The sequence below is a fragment of the Punica granatum genome, chromosome 5 (assembly GCF_007655135.1).
Source record: "Punica granatum isolate Tunisia-2019 chromosome 5, ASM765513v2, whole genome shotgun sequence".
In the NCBI taxonomy this organism is placed as follows: Eukaryota; Viridiplantae; Streptophyta; class Magnoliopsida; order Myrtales; family Lythraceae; genus Punica; species Punica granatum.
Window position 1 is genome coordinate 28,692,268 of NC_045131.1, and position 16,623 is coordinate 28,708,890.

Genomic DNA, 16,623 nt, shown 5'->3' on the forward strand with positions numbered 1-16,623 from the left:
TGTTTATATATCTATTCCATTATATTGACATTTTACAATATGCTTAAAACAATTGAATTGACAATAATTAACTCAGTAATACTGCTTTTTTGTTGCATGCTTTCTTAAAAGACATTCAACCTAAAATTATATTATAGCTAGTCATGTTACCCAACATTCATTAGGATAAAACAATACACTAGAATTTATTTTCTAGAGTGATCAATTCCGCGTACAAACTCGGCATTATGAAGCAGGTTCCTGTCGTCAAAGCGTAGTAGTTCACTAGTGTTAAGCATAATAATTGGGATTTGTAATTGTTTGAACGGGACAAATGTTGAAGGCGTGGTATCAATGTTGAGAAGCTATACCACAGCATGCTTCCAAATTCAATGAGACAAACTTGATGCCATGCACACCATTCCGTATATATCATAATTGGTGACATTTGATTCATAAAAGTACCCATAGATTTTATGTACTACTCAACAGCTCGTCAATGGAATTAAAAGATTCCGGACGCAATTCTTGCCAGTTTGATTTCCCAAGTCCCTCCATTTTTTGGTAGAGTTGGGCGTGGGACGGTTCGGTATTATTTTTAGCATGAACCATAACCATCTTAAATTTTCCAATTAAGAGATTTTAGATGCAACTCTCATCAATAAAACTTCCTTCGTCCGTCTATTTCCCTTTATCAGGATTCTCAGTGACGACTTCTTCGGCAATCAAGCTACAAACTTTTTTTTTTAATGAGTATCGAGCTACAAACTTTACTGTAACTAAGTGATCCTAATAGTAATTAGCAATTACTTTAACATATCGTTAATTGCGTGTTGCTTGCACCCAATAACTACCCCACTTTTGTGTCTTATTTATTGTACTTTTTCTTTAAAAAAATCAAAAAATGTGGAAGTCAATGATGTGAACACTTCAACTGATACTAAAAAGAGGCATCAGCCCCATATTCCTGTGCTTTAGATTCTAGAAGCAGCTCACCTTCCCCCTTCCTTGTCACGTCTCACTAATATTTCAGGAAAAAGATAATCAGGAAAAAAAAAAAAAGCTAGCGTACAGGGTCGGTCGATTTAAGTGATTCAAGCTTCTTTCCTTAAATAAATTATCAAGTTCAAGAAAAGAAAAGAACTTTCTTATTAAAAGATTATCTTCATCTGGCTTATTATAATAAATAATTATTTCTAGAGTCAAAATATACTTACAATATTTTTTTTCGGTTACAATGAATGCTCTTGACCCTAATATAATGAAATATAAATCCTAAATATTTAATAAAGGGGCACGAATAATTTCATAGTAAGAATCGAACCTCCTCTCACTTACAATATATTTTATCAGCTGAAAGCAAGAGCAATAAGCATGGTATCAGTTCGATGAATTGGAAATTAATTCTATTTGATGCAACTGAATGCTCTTCTCGTCATTGTTTATCTGAAAGAATTGGTTAAGTCGCATATATAAATGGACCGATTCAATATCATTATTCAATGAAATTTGACATCAATAACCAGTTGTGCTAATTCTTTTAATAAGTCCAAATTAGAGGAGATAGTAGACAATTACTCTTATATTTAATTACTCATTGCTTAGAGACACCGCCAAAATTACTCGTCACTCAACATCATATATAGTATATAAATAAGAGTTTGGTTTAGTTTGATTTCACGGGACGAAGACAAAAGTAATTGAAAAAATTTATTATTAAAATCGAAGAAGAAGATAAAAAACAAAAGTAATGATTGTATTGTTAAATTGAGTGAATAACGAATAGTTAAGAGAATTTAGTAATAAAAATTAATTAAAATAATAAATAATAAAAGTATGTGAGATATTTTTTTTTATTGAATTGAATAAAAAGATAAAAAAATAATTATTATATTATTGGACTGAGGGAAAATTAAAATTAAATTAAGTTAAGTTAAATTTAGCTTCATTTCCAAATGGAGTAGGTATACTTTGTTTGATAACAAAATATAACTTAATTTAATTTTCCTTTCTCCTCAATTCAACAATACAATTATTACTTTTTTTTATCTTTTTCTTTAAATTCTTCTCATTCTTTTTCTTATCTATTATTTAAATTAATTTTTTAATACTAAATTCTCTCAACTATTCAATATTTTTTCGAGATAATTATGCCATATAACCTAACATTTGAAAGAATTCTTAGTTTTAGCACAAACTTGATTTTTTACGTGAGATATTTCAACGTTGACGTGTTAATTTCACATCTAGCCCGACGCTAACTTTTCGTCCAAAATTGACGGAATTGCACACGTGGCACGTTAATTTTGTAACGTTGCTTACGTGTTGATTTCACATCTAGCCCGACGCTTACTTTCCGTCCAAAATTGACGGAATTGCACACGTGGCACGTTAATTTTGTAACGTATAACGTTACAAAATTAACGTGCCACGTGTGCAATTCCGTCAATTTTGGACGGAAAGTAAGCGTCGGGCTAGATGTGAAATCAACACGTCAACGTTGGGATATCTCATGTAAAAAAATCAAGTTTGGGATAAAACTAAAAATTCTTTCAAACGTTAGGTTATATGGCACAATTAACCATATTTTTTCCTCAATTTCAACATTTATTTCTCAATTCAACAATACAATCATTACTTATTATTTTCTTATTCAAATCCTCTCACATACTTTTTCTAATTACTTTTATCTTCATCTTTTCAAATTATTCTAAATTAAGTTAAATCAAACTTAACTTCTTACGAAAGGCAATGTTAATGAGGGCAAGGGCAAGTAAGGGACTAATCCATCATCATGTAGTCATTTTTGAATCAAATATAGGAAGCTGATGTCATCCCATGTATTTTTGTTTTCTTCTGTGCCATCCCATGTTTTCATTTCCTCAATAATTTATCTAACTTATTTACATCATATTATTATTGAATAAATTAATAAATCACATCTTATCTAGCAAGGTTAATTTTTTAGTTAAACGATTGTCAGATCTCAAAATCTCACATGATCAAAGCTCAAGTTGCTAGCCTGCGAGCACTCTTTCTACTCTTGTAAATGAAATTTTATGCGATGGGCTTTCAGAACTACTCCGACCCACTCGTGAGGAGTAGTATTTACAAATATAATAAATAATTCACGTCATATATATTAAGATTAACCGCTCAAATTAACATGATTATGACACCTCAAAGTTCGTACATATACAATCTATTTTTTTATTTCGGTCATATTTTTTTTTCCACAAATTAGACAGATATGAAATGCTAATCTTGAAAGTCAACGAAAGGTCCAATTGGAAATATAACTATAGATGACGAAAGGTAAGTTTCGATTTTTTTTTTGAATACCTGTGTAATAAGCATTAAGATTTCTTGTAACAAAAGCTATTAATAGAAAAATAAAAAAGAAAAAAAATATTGTCTCAGGCTTAAATGGGACAAATTGCTAATCCGGCCAGTCTCTTTTCAAAGAAACTTATGCCATTTGTTTTATTCTTTCCTTTCTTTTTTTTGGGCCAGTTACGCCATTTATTAAAAAAACATATATGTAGGGGAAAAAAGCAATTTTCATATTGTATTAGGGTTATGTGGCGACTCCAAAGCTTGCTAGCTACTCAAGGTTTTAAATGGTGTTTCCTTCTTACCCAAAAAATAAAAATGGTGTTTCCTTGTACAAGTCGAACGACAATGGCAAGTTCGGTAGGTATCATCACTCGGGGGTTGCAAGATCTTAAATTCGAATCGGACAAGAAAAGCCCATCAACAAACAATTTTCAGACCTAGGACTACTTGTCCTTGTTTAGTTATCTGGTGCATGTGCTCATGATATTGTTCCGAATTCGTACAACACCAGCACGGAAGAAGACAATCGTATATCTTCAGTAACTGTGAATTGCTTTACAGGTACTCGTAGTTAGAAAACAAAGATCACAAATCGTGCCATAATTTGGTCCCTAATTCGTTGCATTTTCCTGTTAAGTATTATGTGATTTACCCCTGAAATCTTATATCTTGTATCTGATATCTTATTTTATCTTGTACAATATATTTTATAATATAATCTAAAAGAATTCCTCCTGCTGTAACTACCACTTTATTTTCTATGTTTTATTATAAACACAATTCATTTATTATTTTCCTACATTTAAGGAAATTAGAAAAATAAAAAGAAAAAAATTATCCACTTTCACCTTTCGTCATTCACTTTTTCGAAATTTATTTATTCCTTTTTCTGAGAACATTTTAGATGATCATACCTCAAATGACGTGGTGAGGAAAAAGTAATAACAATTCTATAATGAATAATAATTATGGCAATTATCCGAGTGATTATCACCAATACCTCTGTTTCATGCAAATTATTTGATGTTTCCTTACACCAAGTGACGAGATAGGATCACCCAAAGACTTCTTCCTTTTTCCTATTATTAAACTGTAAATTATATTATTAGTAAGAGATGTAAAATAGCTGAATCCTCACTAATGATGTGGGGTGACTTTCATTACAATATATAGTCATATATAATGTTCTATGTGTGGAAACTATCTATACACGACTAAAATACGTAATTTGTTCAAGGTAAGCTATAATGACAAGCATTCCAAAAATACAATATATGTTAAGATTTCGTATAATCTTCTCTATTACTCCTCCGCAAGCCGAACGGGGACTTCGCCACGTGGAGCTTGGACCGAACGTCAGCAAAGCGAGAAGAAGATAAGCCCTTGGTGAGTGCATTTGCTAGTTGATCATCAAAGTTAATGTAGCGAACAGATAGCCGCTTACGCATGAAATGCTCCCACATAAAGTGATAATCAATCTCAATGTACTTGATTCGAGCATGAAAGATAAGGTTAGTCGTAAGATAAATCGCAGAGATATTGTCACACCAAAGAGTCAGAGGGTGACACAGCGAAATCCCAAGTTCCCGAAGTAGAAACTGAAGCCATAAAATCTCAACAGTGACATTGGCAAGACTCTCGTACTCAGTTTCAATACTCGATCGGGCAACTGTCCTCTACATTTTGGAGCTCCAACAAACGGGATTGGAGCCAAGAAAAACAATAAAGCCATTGACAGAATAACGATCATCAGGATTACTAGCCCAATCGGTATCAGAGAAACCATAAATAGATGATATAGGGCCTGGACGAATATGAAGACCATAGCTAATTGTACCCTTGAGATATCTTAGGATACGTTTCACCGCCATCTAGTGAGCAGTAGTTGGATAGTGCATGAACTAACAGACCTGATTTACCGCATAGGCAATGTCAGGTCTAGTGAGTAAGAGATACCGAAGACTACCGACCACACTCTTGTAGAAAGAAGGATCTTGAAATAGATCTCTATCATAAAGAGAGAGCTGGAATCCTGGTGAGACCGAGGAGTTGATAGGCTTACACTCCAGCATAGAAGTGCGAACTAAAATATCATGAATGTAATTGGACTGTGTGAGATAGAGTCCAATACCGTCAATGCGAGCCTCCATTCCAAGAAAGAAGTGAAGAGGACCGAGGTCCTTCATAGCAAATTCCCGTTGTCAGGCAGTAATGATGAAATGAAAAGGTGCACACGAGGCTCTTGCCAAGATAATATCATCAAGATGGACGAGAAAATAGACAAGATAATTAGGTCCCTGTAGAATAAAGAGCGAGGGATCAGCCTTGGAATTTAAAAATCCAAGTCTCTAAAGATAGGAATTGAGACACTGGAACCAGGCTCGGGGGGCTTGCTTGAGCTCGTAGAGAGATTGGCGGAGTCGACAAACATAATCAAGATTAGAAGTATCGATGAAACTAGGAGGTTGAGCCATGTAAATTTCCTCAGTGAGATGCCCATGAAGAAATGCATTCTTTACATCTAGTTGTCGAATCGGCCACTGAAAGGAAACAACAGTAGAGAGAATTGTCCGAATAGTAACTGGCTTGATGACTGGACTAAATGTCTCTAAATAATCAACTCCTTCCCTCTGATTAAAACCATTTGCCACAAATCGAGCGTTATAACAATCGATGGTGTCATCGACCTTCTGTTTAATGCGATAGACTCATTTGCAGCCAACAACATTCTGCACAGGAGATGGTGGGGTAAGATCTCAAGTATGATTCTAGAGTAATGCCAGATATTTCTCCTCCATTATAGCTTACCTTATACAAATTACGTATTTTAGTCATGTATAGATAGTTTCCACATATAGAACATTGTATATGACTATATATTGTAATGAAAGTTACCTCACATCATTAGTGAGGATTCAGTCATTTTATTATACATTTCTTTATGGTATTAGAGTTGTAAATTGGGATAACACTCATATTGCTCCTTAGCTTCTCTTGGTCTTCACTAGTGACCCTTCTCACAACCTCTCCCATTCTCACTTCCTATATTCATGGCTGACACTGAATCCACACTAATGATATGAGGTGACTCTCTATTAAATATATAGTCATATACAATGTTCTATATGTACAAGCTATCTATATATGACTAAAATACATAATTTGTACAAGGTAAGCTATAATGACAAGCATTCCTAAAATACAAGATATGCTAATATTTCCTATAATCTTCTCTATTAATTAGTATAATAAATATAAAAATAATCATATTTATCGAAAAATTACTGTACACACTCTCATACTTTTTAGCTTTTTTTTTTTTGGTGAATCATACATTTCAAAAGTTTTATACATAGATTGATATGTTTCGTGAATGCGCCGTGGTATGCACGAGTAATTTTTTTGTAAATATATTAAAACAAGAAACTTCAGTGAATTTGGAGCAATTTATCATTATTATTCTTTTACGCGGTATTGCTAATACTATGATTAAAGGGATCCCTAAAATGTTTCTTCTTCCTTTTTATTTTTTTCTCATTTTTTTCCCGGTATAGGCAGAGCAGTATAAGTACTCTGCTTCGACCTCCATTGCATCCCCCTGTCTACAGTTCTTTTCTCTTCCCCGAACTAACTGGCAAGAAAAAATAGCAAAGCTAACTCCATCAATGGCGTCGACTAAGGTCTTCATTGTGTAAGCACTAACCCACTGCGACCTCCGAAATCCGTCCCTTTAAGCTCTGTTCTATCGAAGAGTTCGATCCTTGCCCTGTTTTGGCAGTCTTGATCAACTGCTCTCTTGTCGCCAGTATCATGTCTCTGTTTTATGCCTGAATCTTAATCCCCATGAAATTAAAATCCTTGCTTTTGGCCTTAATCCCGATCTCTTGTGGTCTGTGCCCGTCTAAAGTGTTCCGGGTTTTCTTGATCATATGGTCTCAGCGTTCATCATTTCAATTCGATGTTTTGAGTAATATTTTTAAGCTTAATGTTCTGAACGACTTCTAATCTGGCCGACGCGGTTTAATTGGGGCGATTTGATGTAGCTACTACTCCATGTACGGACATGTGGCTAGGCTCGCCGAAGAGATCAAGAAAGGCGCAGAATCGGTGGAGGGAGTCGAAGCCAAATTGTGGCAGGTTGGTCAGTCTCGTTTCCGATTGTTCTATGATATTGCAGACTGGAAATGTTTTTCAAATCTGAATATGGTCCTCTAATGGTGATGTTGTCATTGTGATGTTCATTTTCGACAGGTTCCCGAGATGTTGCCTGAGGATGTTCTTGCTAAGCTGAGCGCTCCGCCGAAGAGTGACGTTCCCATCATTTCTCCTGATCAGCTCCCGGAAGCCGATGGGCTCATCTTTGGGTTTCCGACCCGATTCGGTATGATGGCCTCTCAGTTCAAGGCCTTCTTCGATGCAACCGGCGGGCTATGGAGGACCCAGAAGCTGGCTGGCAAGCCCGCGGGAATTTTCTACAGCACTGGATCCCAGGGCGGCGGACAAGAGACCACCGCGTAAATCACTCATCAATTCTTAATAATCAACCAAACCGGTTAATGTTAGCCGTTTGAGGTCTGGCAGATCCTAAACGAAATTTCGCATCCGATAATCGATTTTTCTTCATATTGTACAGGTTGACGGCAATAACCCAGCTGACTCACCATGGGCTGATATTTGTGCCGATTGGGTACACGTTTGGGGCTGGGATGTTTGAGATTCAACAGCCCAAGGGGGGGAGCCCTTATGGGGCCGGGACATTTGCCGGCGACGGTTCAAGGCAGCCAACCGAGCTCGAGCTCGCCCAAGCTTTCCACCAGGGCAAGTACTTTGCCGGCATCACCAAGAAGCTTAAACAACCTGCTGCTTAGATTGGATTGCTCTCAATCGACTGAATCATCCATCACAATCCACCCATGAAAGTATCTCCCCTCATAATATTTCCAATAAATTTTAGTCCGACACTTATTTTTCATGAGAATTAAAATCAGTTTGGATTATACAGTTTGGATATACACAGTTTGTGTGTTTATCGATCTGAAATATTAATGAAAATTTGCTCTGCAACTCGGTATTTTCAACTACAATAGTTCAGTCCTGTCTGTCCGAAAAACTTATACGCTGCCGAAAAGATTGCGTAAAAGTTAATCATCGTTTGTTTATGTCAATGTCGAAGATTGGTCGATCGATCCAATCCCTAACATAAACCTCCAAATTAATGGTTTGTGCTTGTATTATGAAACTGTTTGTCAACATCATAGGACAACCAAAATCCAGGAAAGTTAAGTCTAACATCATCTGTCTGCAAAGTTCATATGGACCGCCTGCAAAAAATGCGTAGAAGTCCATCATTGCCTACTTATCTCAAAGTCGAAGAATGTTTAATTGATCCATTCGGCAACATAACACTGCAAATGATTTGAGTGGTATTACATAAGTTTCCCACATCATAAGAAAACCAATATTTTGTGATTTGTCTTACAAGACAAGATTCTAAAAGCTTGCCATAGAAGACAGAGGATGTCCTCATTGATCTTACCTAGCAACATTCTAATTATTGCTGCGTTTTCCTTTCTGCTCTGCAAGCGTAAACTTATTCCATAAGATCGAGTGGAAAAAAAAAACAAAAAAGAAAAAGCATACCGTTGAATTCGTTCGAATTCATAGGAAATAACTACCGACCAAATTGAAATTACTCTCGTACATCTTTGGAAAAGAAGTAGAAAAGTGAAAAGTGAAAAATATAAATGGCTTTTCAAAAGGTAAATGGGCCCTGCAATTTTATATTTGTACTTATTTTTATTTTTATTTTTTGATAACGGTGGTTCCAAGTTTTTCGAATGAATTCTCATGATCCTATGAATCCAACATTCTGCATGGCCACAAGATAGGTCAGTTTGGCTGTATAGGCCGTACAAGTGACTCAATAGGGAGTATTTTTCTATATAATTTTTGAAGTGACTTAAACTTGTTGGTCATGGTATTATATGTTTTGTGGCCCATTCCATTTGTTGCCCATTTTAACTAATCCAATCTAACAGGTTAATAGGGTATTATCATGAAAGTGTAGCTTATCCATATAAAATATTTAAAGCATTAATAAATTATATGTTTACTTACAACAATTTTAAATTAGTGTTTTAGCGATATTTTAGATTATTCTGAAATAAAGAATATTCAATGATTTCATTGGAAAATAATTAACATAACAATAACAATCAAGCATCGGAGAGGAAAACATGACCATAAGACACCTTGGTGTCCCATTTTCCCACAATATTAATAATAATATTAACATAAGGCCAGGCCTATTTCAACCCCCATTTTAACCAATCTACTCCATTTGTCGCCCATGGTACGAAAATGCCCTCAATAACACATTAATTGCTCTAAACTAAATGTGGATAAAGCTCTTAAATCCCTATCTAATTTCTCATTCCATCTTTTCTTAGTCATGATCAATGTATTAAACTTTCTCATTTGAAAATATTCTCTATACTCTACATATCTACTTACCACATAATATTTATTAAAAGAAGTTTTGTAACTTTTTACAATGGATGAGAAGAAAATGATTTAATCCCATAAACATAAAGTTCTAAATTTTCTTTTATAGTATCTTTATCACTTGGTGAAAAATCTTGATGTAGAAAAAAATAAATACACAACCAAATATATATATATATATAAATTAATTTCGTTAATTGTAAAACGCAAAAGATAAATACTTATAACATGTATGCCCTTGATGAGGAAATACTCTAGTTTTTTGGCAAATTATTCTAACGAAGATAATTTTTCAAATGGACGGGGGCGGATCCAAGACTCGAGAGCCAGTGGTTGCAAAAGTTTAACCTATTTTTGGTCATATAAAATATTATTAAAAAATTGTAATCTAATAATAATATTAGAATATTGCAAATAAAAAGGTAAATGAAAGCTCAATTGCTAAAAATTTGAACATATTAAAACACCTTAAGATTTTCGATTTTTGTAATCTTGTATTAAAAATATCAATGAGTTAATTATACGGGAAATCTTAAAAATAGTAAAGACCCTGCATTTGTTAATTATTTGTTCGTGCAAAAGCGACAATAGTGATAGTTCTAATTGCAGCAATAAAGAAATCATCTCATAGATTAGGAACTGAGAGGAAAAAATTAATTAGAATCGATAAAGATGGATAGAAGAAATTATACTTATACAAAATTTGTTTGAGAGTGACCACAGCGTTGCATATAAGAAGAGAGAGAAATGGTCTTACATTTTTATTTTGTTTCGGCCATATATGAAAGAGAAATGGGAAGACGAAAAAATTCTTAGGATTGTTTGAGAGACTTGTGGACTTTTTTTGGGAATTGACCCCAAATTTTTGCCATTTTTCCATGTGAGAGAAGACGTGAGAATAAAATAGGCTCAATTTAACTTTTTCCACCACACTTCTTTGGAGGTATTTTGTTTTCAGTTACAAAGGAGGCTCATGACCCTAATATAATGAAATATAAATTCTAATAACTAATAAAGGGGCTCGGGTAATCCTATCAAGTATCCAATCCGGAACCTCTTTATTAGCAAACGAGAGCATGCGCCACTGTACTACGCTATCTTTAATTCTTTGGAGGTATTTAAATATCAATTAAACTAAATTTAAAAAATATCACCAACTATATGAACCATAGAAGAATTTTTCTAAATTTAGTGGGTCAATTGACCCCACTATTGATAAGGTAGAATGGCCCCTTCAAATGGTAAGTGCCGGAAGACGATGAATTAGATACTATCATTTTTGTCCATTAAATTACTTTCTTTCTAAAAGGGCGGTATATGTAATACTAATTTTGCCTACAATATATCTAATCTAGCGTGCACTGATTTTTATAATTACAAATTTCATGAATATCATTATGTTGATATATTATAATTTAAAAGATGATCTAAATAAATAAATAAATTGAAAAGTACGATTATATGTGTACAACTGCGAAAATCTATTATTTGGAAAAACACAAGCCCATTACTTGTAAGTTGTATGCATTTTATTAGGGAGAGAATCGAGGGATATGATATGGAGAAAATCAATTAGGGATATCAAAGAATATTTGATATTTATGATATTGTGTAATCTTTGATATATTTCCACAATTGTTGCATTCCATCTACTATAAATAAGAATACATTCACATCATTTGTTGTGTGTGACATTCTAGCAAATTCTCTATATTCTTTATGGTATTAGAGCGGGAAGATCCTGCTACTATTGATTAAAGCTTCCACTAAATACGATCTCCGACGCGTCCGGCCATGACTGGGCGCGCCTGGCAACCTCAATTTTGCACTTATCAACCCCAATTTCTCTACCTTTCTTCCACAGTACTACCCGGGAAAGCTTCATTTTCCTCGCATTTTTAGATTGTCTAAAATAAATCTCTCCTCCCTGCAGATTATCTCCATCTCCTGCTTACTGACCAGAATACCTCAAATTCTTTTGTCCTACTGCAGCGATAGTTAGCATTGGATTTGAGTCGCACAATTTCGAGTTTTTCCTTCCTCTCTCTCTATAGACTTGTCTGCGGAATCTCTTTCGTTTCTTCCGCCCCAAATCTCGACAGTTATCTTTTCTGCTACTACTAGTCGTGCTCGACCTTCCTTAAATATTTTGTTGTCCCGAACCCCGGTCACGGCCTCGTCTTCTCAAGTCTCTCTTTTGCCAATGCTCACAGCTTTTCTCTCTGTTGGCCTTTCCCTCTAAACCTTTCACGCCCAATCTCCTTTAAAACTGGGCTATTGCATTTTTTTCCCTTTCAGCCTATTCTACTTGTGGTCACGGGCTTTTACACTGCCAAGGACGTGAAAGCCAGCTTTTCCAAGTCATTTCTAATTCACTTCATCAGGCGGCGATCGATCAACTCAATGGTCCTCTGACGGAGGGTCTATTCACACTGCATTTGCTAAAATCAGTTTCAAGCTCAACGTGCGGCCCCCCCATTGTGCTTGCGGGGGAGTATTAGGGAGAGAATCAAGGGATATGATATGGAGAAAATCAATTAGGGATATCAAAGAATATTTGATATTTATGATATTGTGTAATCTTTGATATATTTCCACAATTGTTGCATTCCATCTACTATAAATAAGAATACATTCACATCATTTGGTGTGTGTGACATTCTAGCAAATTCTCTATATTCTTTACATTTGAAAAAATCATAATCGTCAATGAAAATAAAAAATTCACAATTCATATAAACTTTGAAAAGATTTAATATATTCTCTTATCAATTTAGGTGATATTGCTTTTATTTTTCCCATGAAAATAATTTTATTTGAATATGGAGTTTGGATTCTTTTTTCTTTTGACATCAAGATTTTTAAATGAGAAATGAACAAAAAATAAATAAATAAATTTTAGGTTTCTTGACTAACATTATATTTTCTCTCATTTATTTTAAACGGGAGAAACATACTTTTTGTTTGAGTTGTGAATATTTAGAATAAAGAGAAGAAAATTATTCAAGTGGAAATAAGTTGTGAGCATAGATCAATAAATAAAGATAGAAGAGCGATTTAAGGGTTCTATCCATATTTGCTAAAGTAATTAATATGGTATTAGGGGAATTTTTGTAAGCTTAGTAACAAATGGAGTGGATTAGCCATAGAGGGGTGGAAATAGTCTATCCTAATAATAATTTCCAATAAAAGAGAAAAGAATTGTAAATTATCAAATCTGACCATATAGATAAAAAATTTAAAATATTGAAATTATTACTAGGAATGGCTCCCCATGGATAACAATATAATAAAATTCCTTTTCTAAGGATGACTGAATTAATTATATATAATACTTCCAAAAATCCAGATTTTGGAAATTATTGAGAATCATCCTATATGGATACTGAAAATATGCACATGCAATAAAATGGTAATAATTAGGTGGAAATTTCAATATAATATAATTTAAAAGAATTCCTCCTGCTGTAACTACCTCTTTATTTTCTAAGTTTAAGTTTTATTATAAACACAATTCATTTATTATTTTCCTACTTTTAAGGAAATTAGAAAAATAAAAAAAATCTTTCGTCATTCACTTTTTCAAAATTTATTTATTTCCTTCTTCCGTGAAAATTTTACATGATCTTACATCAAATGACGTGGTAAGAAAGAACTAATAACAATTCTATAATGAAGAATAATAATGGTAATTATCCGAGTGATTAGCACCAATACCTCTATTTCATGCAATTTGATTGGTGTTTTTCCCCGTAATGTGGCGAGATAGGATCACTAAGAACTTCTCCCTTTTTCCTATTATGAAACTGTGAATTCTATTATTAGTATAATAAATATAATAAATAATCATATAAATCGAAAATTACCGTACACACTCATACTTTTTAGATTTTTTTTTTTGTGAATCATACGTTTCAAAAGTTTTAAAACAAGAAACTTCAGTGAATTTGGAGCAATTTATTATTATTCTTTTACGCGGTATTACTATACTAAACGGATCCCTAAAATGTTTATTCTTCCTTTTTCTCTTTTTTTTTTCCCCGTATAGGCAGAGCAGTATAAGTACTCTGCTTCGACCTCCATTACATCCCCCAGTCTACAGTTCTCTTCTCTTCCCCGCACTAACTTGCAAGAAAAAATAGCAAAGCTAACTCCATCAATGGCGTCGACTAAGGTCTTCATTGTGTAAGCACTAACCCCTGCGATCTCCCAAATCTGTCCCTTTATGCTCTGTTCTATCGTAGAGTTCGATGCTTGCCCTGTTTTGGCAGTCTTGATCAATTGCGAGAGTACGTTTGGTTTTATTTTTATATAGAGTTAAATTTTGATTTTAATTGGATTGTAATGATAATGTTGTTGAATTATGAGAAAAAATGTGAAAATGTAAGGAATAGTTGAGAGAAAGTAATGATTGTGTTGTTAAATTGTGAAAAAAGTAATGGATAATTAAGAGAAATTAGTATTAAAAATTGAATTGAATGGTAAAAAAAATTAAAGAAAAAAAAAGTAATAATTGTGTTGTTGATTTTTGTTGCATAGTGAGTAGAGTTAAAATTAGAGTTAAAATTTTAAAAACTTGACTGCAAAACCAAACGAAATATTTCCTTGCTTTCGGCCTGAATCCCGATCTCTTGTGGTCTGTGCCCGTCTAAAGTGTTCCGGGTTTTCTTGATCAAATGGTCTCAGCGTTTATCATTTCGATTCGATGTTTTGAGTAATATTTTTAAGCTTAATGTTCTGAACCACTTCTAATCTGGCCGACACCGTTTAATCGGGGCAATTCGATGTAGCTACTACTCTATGTACGGTCATGTGGCGAGGCTCGCCAAAGAGATCAAGAAAGGCGCAGAATCGGTGGTGGGAGTCGAAGCCAAATTGTGGCAGGTTAGTCGGTCTCGTTTTCGATTGTTATATGATCTTGCAGACTGGAAATGTTGTTCAAATCTGAATATGGTCCTCTAATGGTGATGTTGTCATTGCGATGTTCATTTTCTACAGGTTCCCGAGACGTTGCCCGAGGATGTTCTTGCTAAGCTGAATGCTCCGCCGAAGAGTGATGTTCCCATCATTTCTCCTGATCAGCTCCCGGAAGCTGATGGGCTCATCTTTGGGTTTCCGACCCGATTTGGGATGATGGCCTCTCAGTCCAAGGCCTTCTTCGATGCAACGGGCGGGCTATGGAGGACCCAGAAGCTCGCTGGCAAGCCCGCGGGAATTTTCTGCAGCACTGGATCCCAGGGCGGTGGACAAGAGACGACCGCGTAATCACTCATCAATACTTAATATGTCCCCATGTTTATATCCATGTAGAGAATGACATGATTCGATATGATATTGCCACGGACGATAATCAGCCAAACAAACCGATTAACGTCGACCGTTTGAGGTCCGGCAGAACCTAAACAAAATTTTGCATCCGATAATTGAGTTTTCTTCATATTGTGCAGGTTGACGGCAATAACCCAGCTGACTCACCATGGGATGATATTTGTGCCGATCGGGTACACGTTTGGGGCTGGGATGTCTGAGATTCAACAGCCCAAGGGAGGGACCCCTTATGGGGCCGGGACATTTGCCGGCGACGGTTCAAGGCAGCCAACCGAGCTCGAGCTCGCCCAAGCTTTCCACCAGGGCAAGTACTTCGCCGGCATCACCAAGAAGCTTAAAGAACCTGCTGCGTAGACTGGATTGTTCTCAATCGACTGAATCATCCATCACAATGCACCCGTGAAAGTATCTCCCTTCTTAATATTTCCAATAAATTTTAGTTCGACACTTATTTTTCATGAGAATTAAAATCAGTTTGGATTATACAGTTTGGACATACACAGTTTGTGTGTTTCTCGATCTGAATTATTAATGAAAATTTGCTCTGCAACTCGGTATTTTCGACTACAAATAGTTCAGTCCTGTCTGTCCGAAAAACTTATATGCTGCTGAAAGATTGCGTAAAAGTTAATCATCGTTCGCTTATGTCAATGTCGAAGATCGGTTGATCGATCCAATCCCTAACATAATCCTCCAAATTAATGGTTTGTGTGTGTATTATGAAACTGCTTGTTGACGTCATAGGACAACCAAAATCCAGGAAAGTTAAGTTTAACATCTCCTGTCAGCAAAAGCTCATATGGACCGCCTGCAGAAATGCGTCGAATAGGGGTGTGCACGGGTACCGGATATACCCGGAACCGATTGGAATCTACCCTAACGGGTAGGGTTCGGGTAGCTCGTATTGAAAATAAGGTAGGTTCCGGGTATTAAAATTAGGAACTTGTGAAAATCGGTTTCGGTTTCGGTTTCGGTTCCTGCCTACAGGGTACCCAAAACCGGTTATTTATTAAAAAAAAAAGAGAAAAGAATAAAGTTATTATCTCCTCTAATGAATCAAAACAGAGACACTTTGTTTTGTGAAATCGTATTATGGATGTTCAATTTTGTCAATGGATTGATGATATATATTATTATTTCATTATTGTGGATTAATCTAAATTTTGTTGATATTCTACTCAGCCTGATTACTGATTATGTATGTGATATTTTCGATTTTATTTAGCGGGAGAAAAAAATTTACAGGTTCTAACAGGGTACCACAGGTTCCGGGTAGGTTTCGGTTTCATGATTCAACAAGGTAGGGTCAAGTTCCAAAATCTTGGAACCTGTCCCTTACGGGGTAGGGTCCGGGTATTATGACAAATACATATACCCGAAACCGATCATCCCTAGAGTCGAAGTCCATCATTGCCTTCTTATCTCAAAGTCGAAGAATGTTTAATTGATCCATTCGACAACATAACACTACAAATG

General features: G+C 35.0%; 2 protein-coding genes across 2 annotated transcripts; both read left to right on the forward strand.

The window, feature by feature from the left end:
• Positions 1–6,847: 6,847 nt before the first annotated feature.
• Positions 6,848–8,396, forward strand: LOC116206936 (probable NAD(P)H dehydrogenase (quinone) FQR1-like 1). The gene is made up of 4 exons (XM_031539772.1): positions 6,848–7,006; positions 7,359–7,452; positions 7,567–7,829; positions 7,949–8,396. Exons 1-4 carry the CDS (start codon positions 6,981–6,983, stop codon positions 8,181–8,183), a joined length of 618 nt encoding a protein of 205 aa, XP_031395632.1. The 5' UTR covers positions 6,848–6,980; the 3' UTR covers positions 8,184–8,396.
• Positions 8,397–13,872: 5,476 nt separating this feature from the next.
• Positions 13,873–15,704, forward strand: LOC116208704 (probable NAD(P)H dehydrogenase (quinone) FQR1-like 1). Its single transcript, XM_031542252.1, has 4 exons — positions 13,873–14,004; positions 14,610–14,703; positions 14,818–15,080; positions 15,267–15,704. Exons 1-4 carry the CDS (start codon positions 13,979–13,981, stop codon positions 15,499–15,501), a joined length of 618 nt encoding a protein of 205 aa, XP_031398112.1. The 5' UTR covers positions 13,873–13,978; the 3' UTR covers positions 15,502–15,704.
• The last annotated feature ends 919 nt before the right edge of the window (positions 15,705–16,623 follow it).

Bases quoted from the DNA above. Each gene is read 5' to 3' on its own strand.
- LOC116206936 (XM_031539772.1), top strand. From the start codon at position 6,981: ATGGCGTCGACTAAGGTCTTCATTGT. The intron at 7,007-7,358 runs GTAAGCACTAAC...GATTTGATGTAG, and splicing joins TCGACTAAGGTCTTCATTGT to CTACTACTCCATGTACGGAC. The intron at 7,830-7,948 runs GTAAATCACTCA...CATATTGTACAG, and splicing joins GGCGGACAAGAGACCACCGC to GTTGACGGCAATAACCCAGC.
- LOC116208704 (XM_031542252.1), top strand. From the start codon at position 13,979: ATGGCGTCGACTAAGGTCTTCATTGT. The intron at 14,704-14,817 runs GTTAGTCGGTCT...CATTTTCTACAG, and splicing joins TCGAAGCCAAATTGTGGCAG to GTTCCCGAGACGTTGCCCGA. The intron at 15,081-15,266 runs GTAATCACTCAT...CATATTGTGCAG, and splicing joins GGTGGACAAGAGACGACCGC to GTTGACGGCAATAACCCAGC.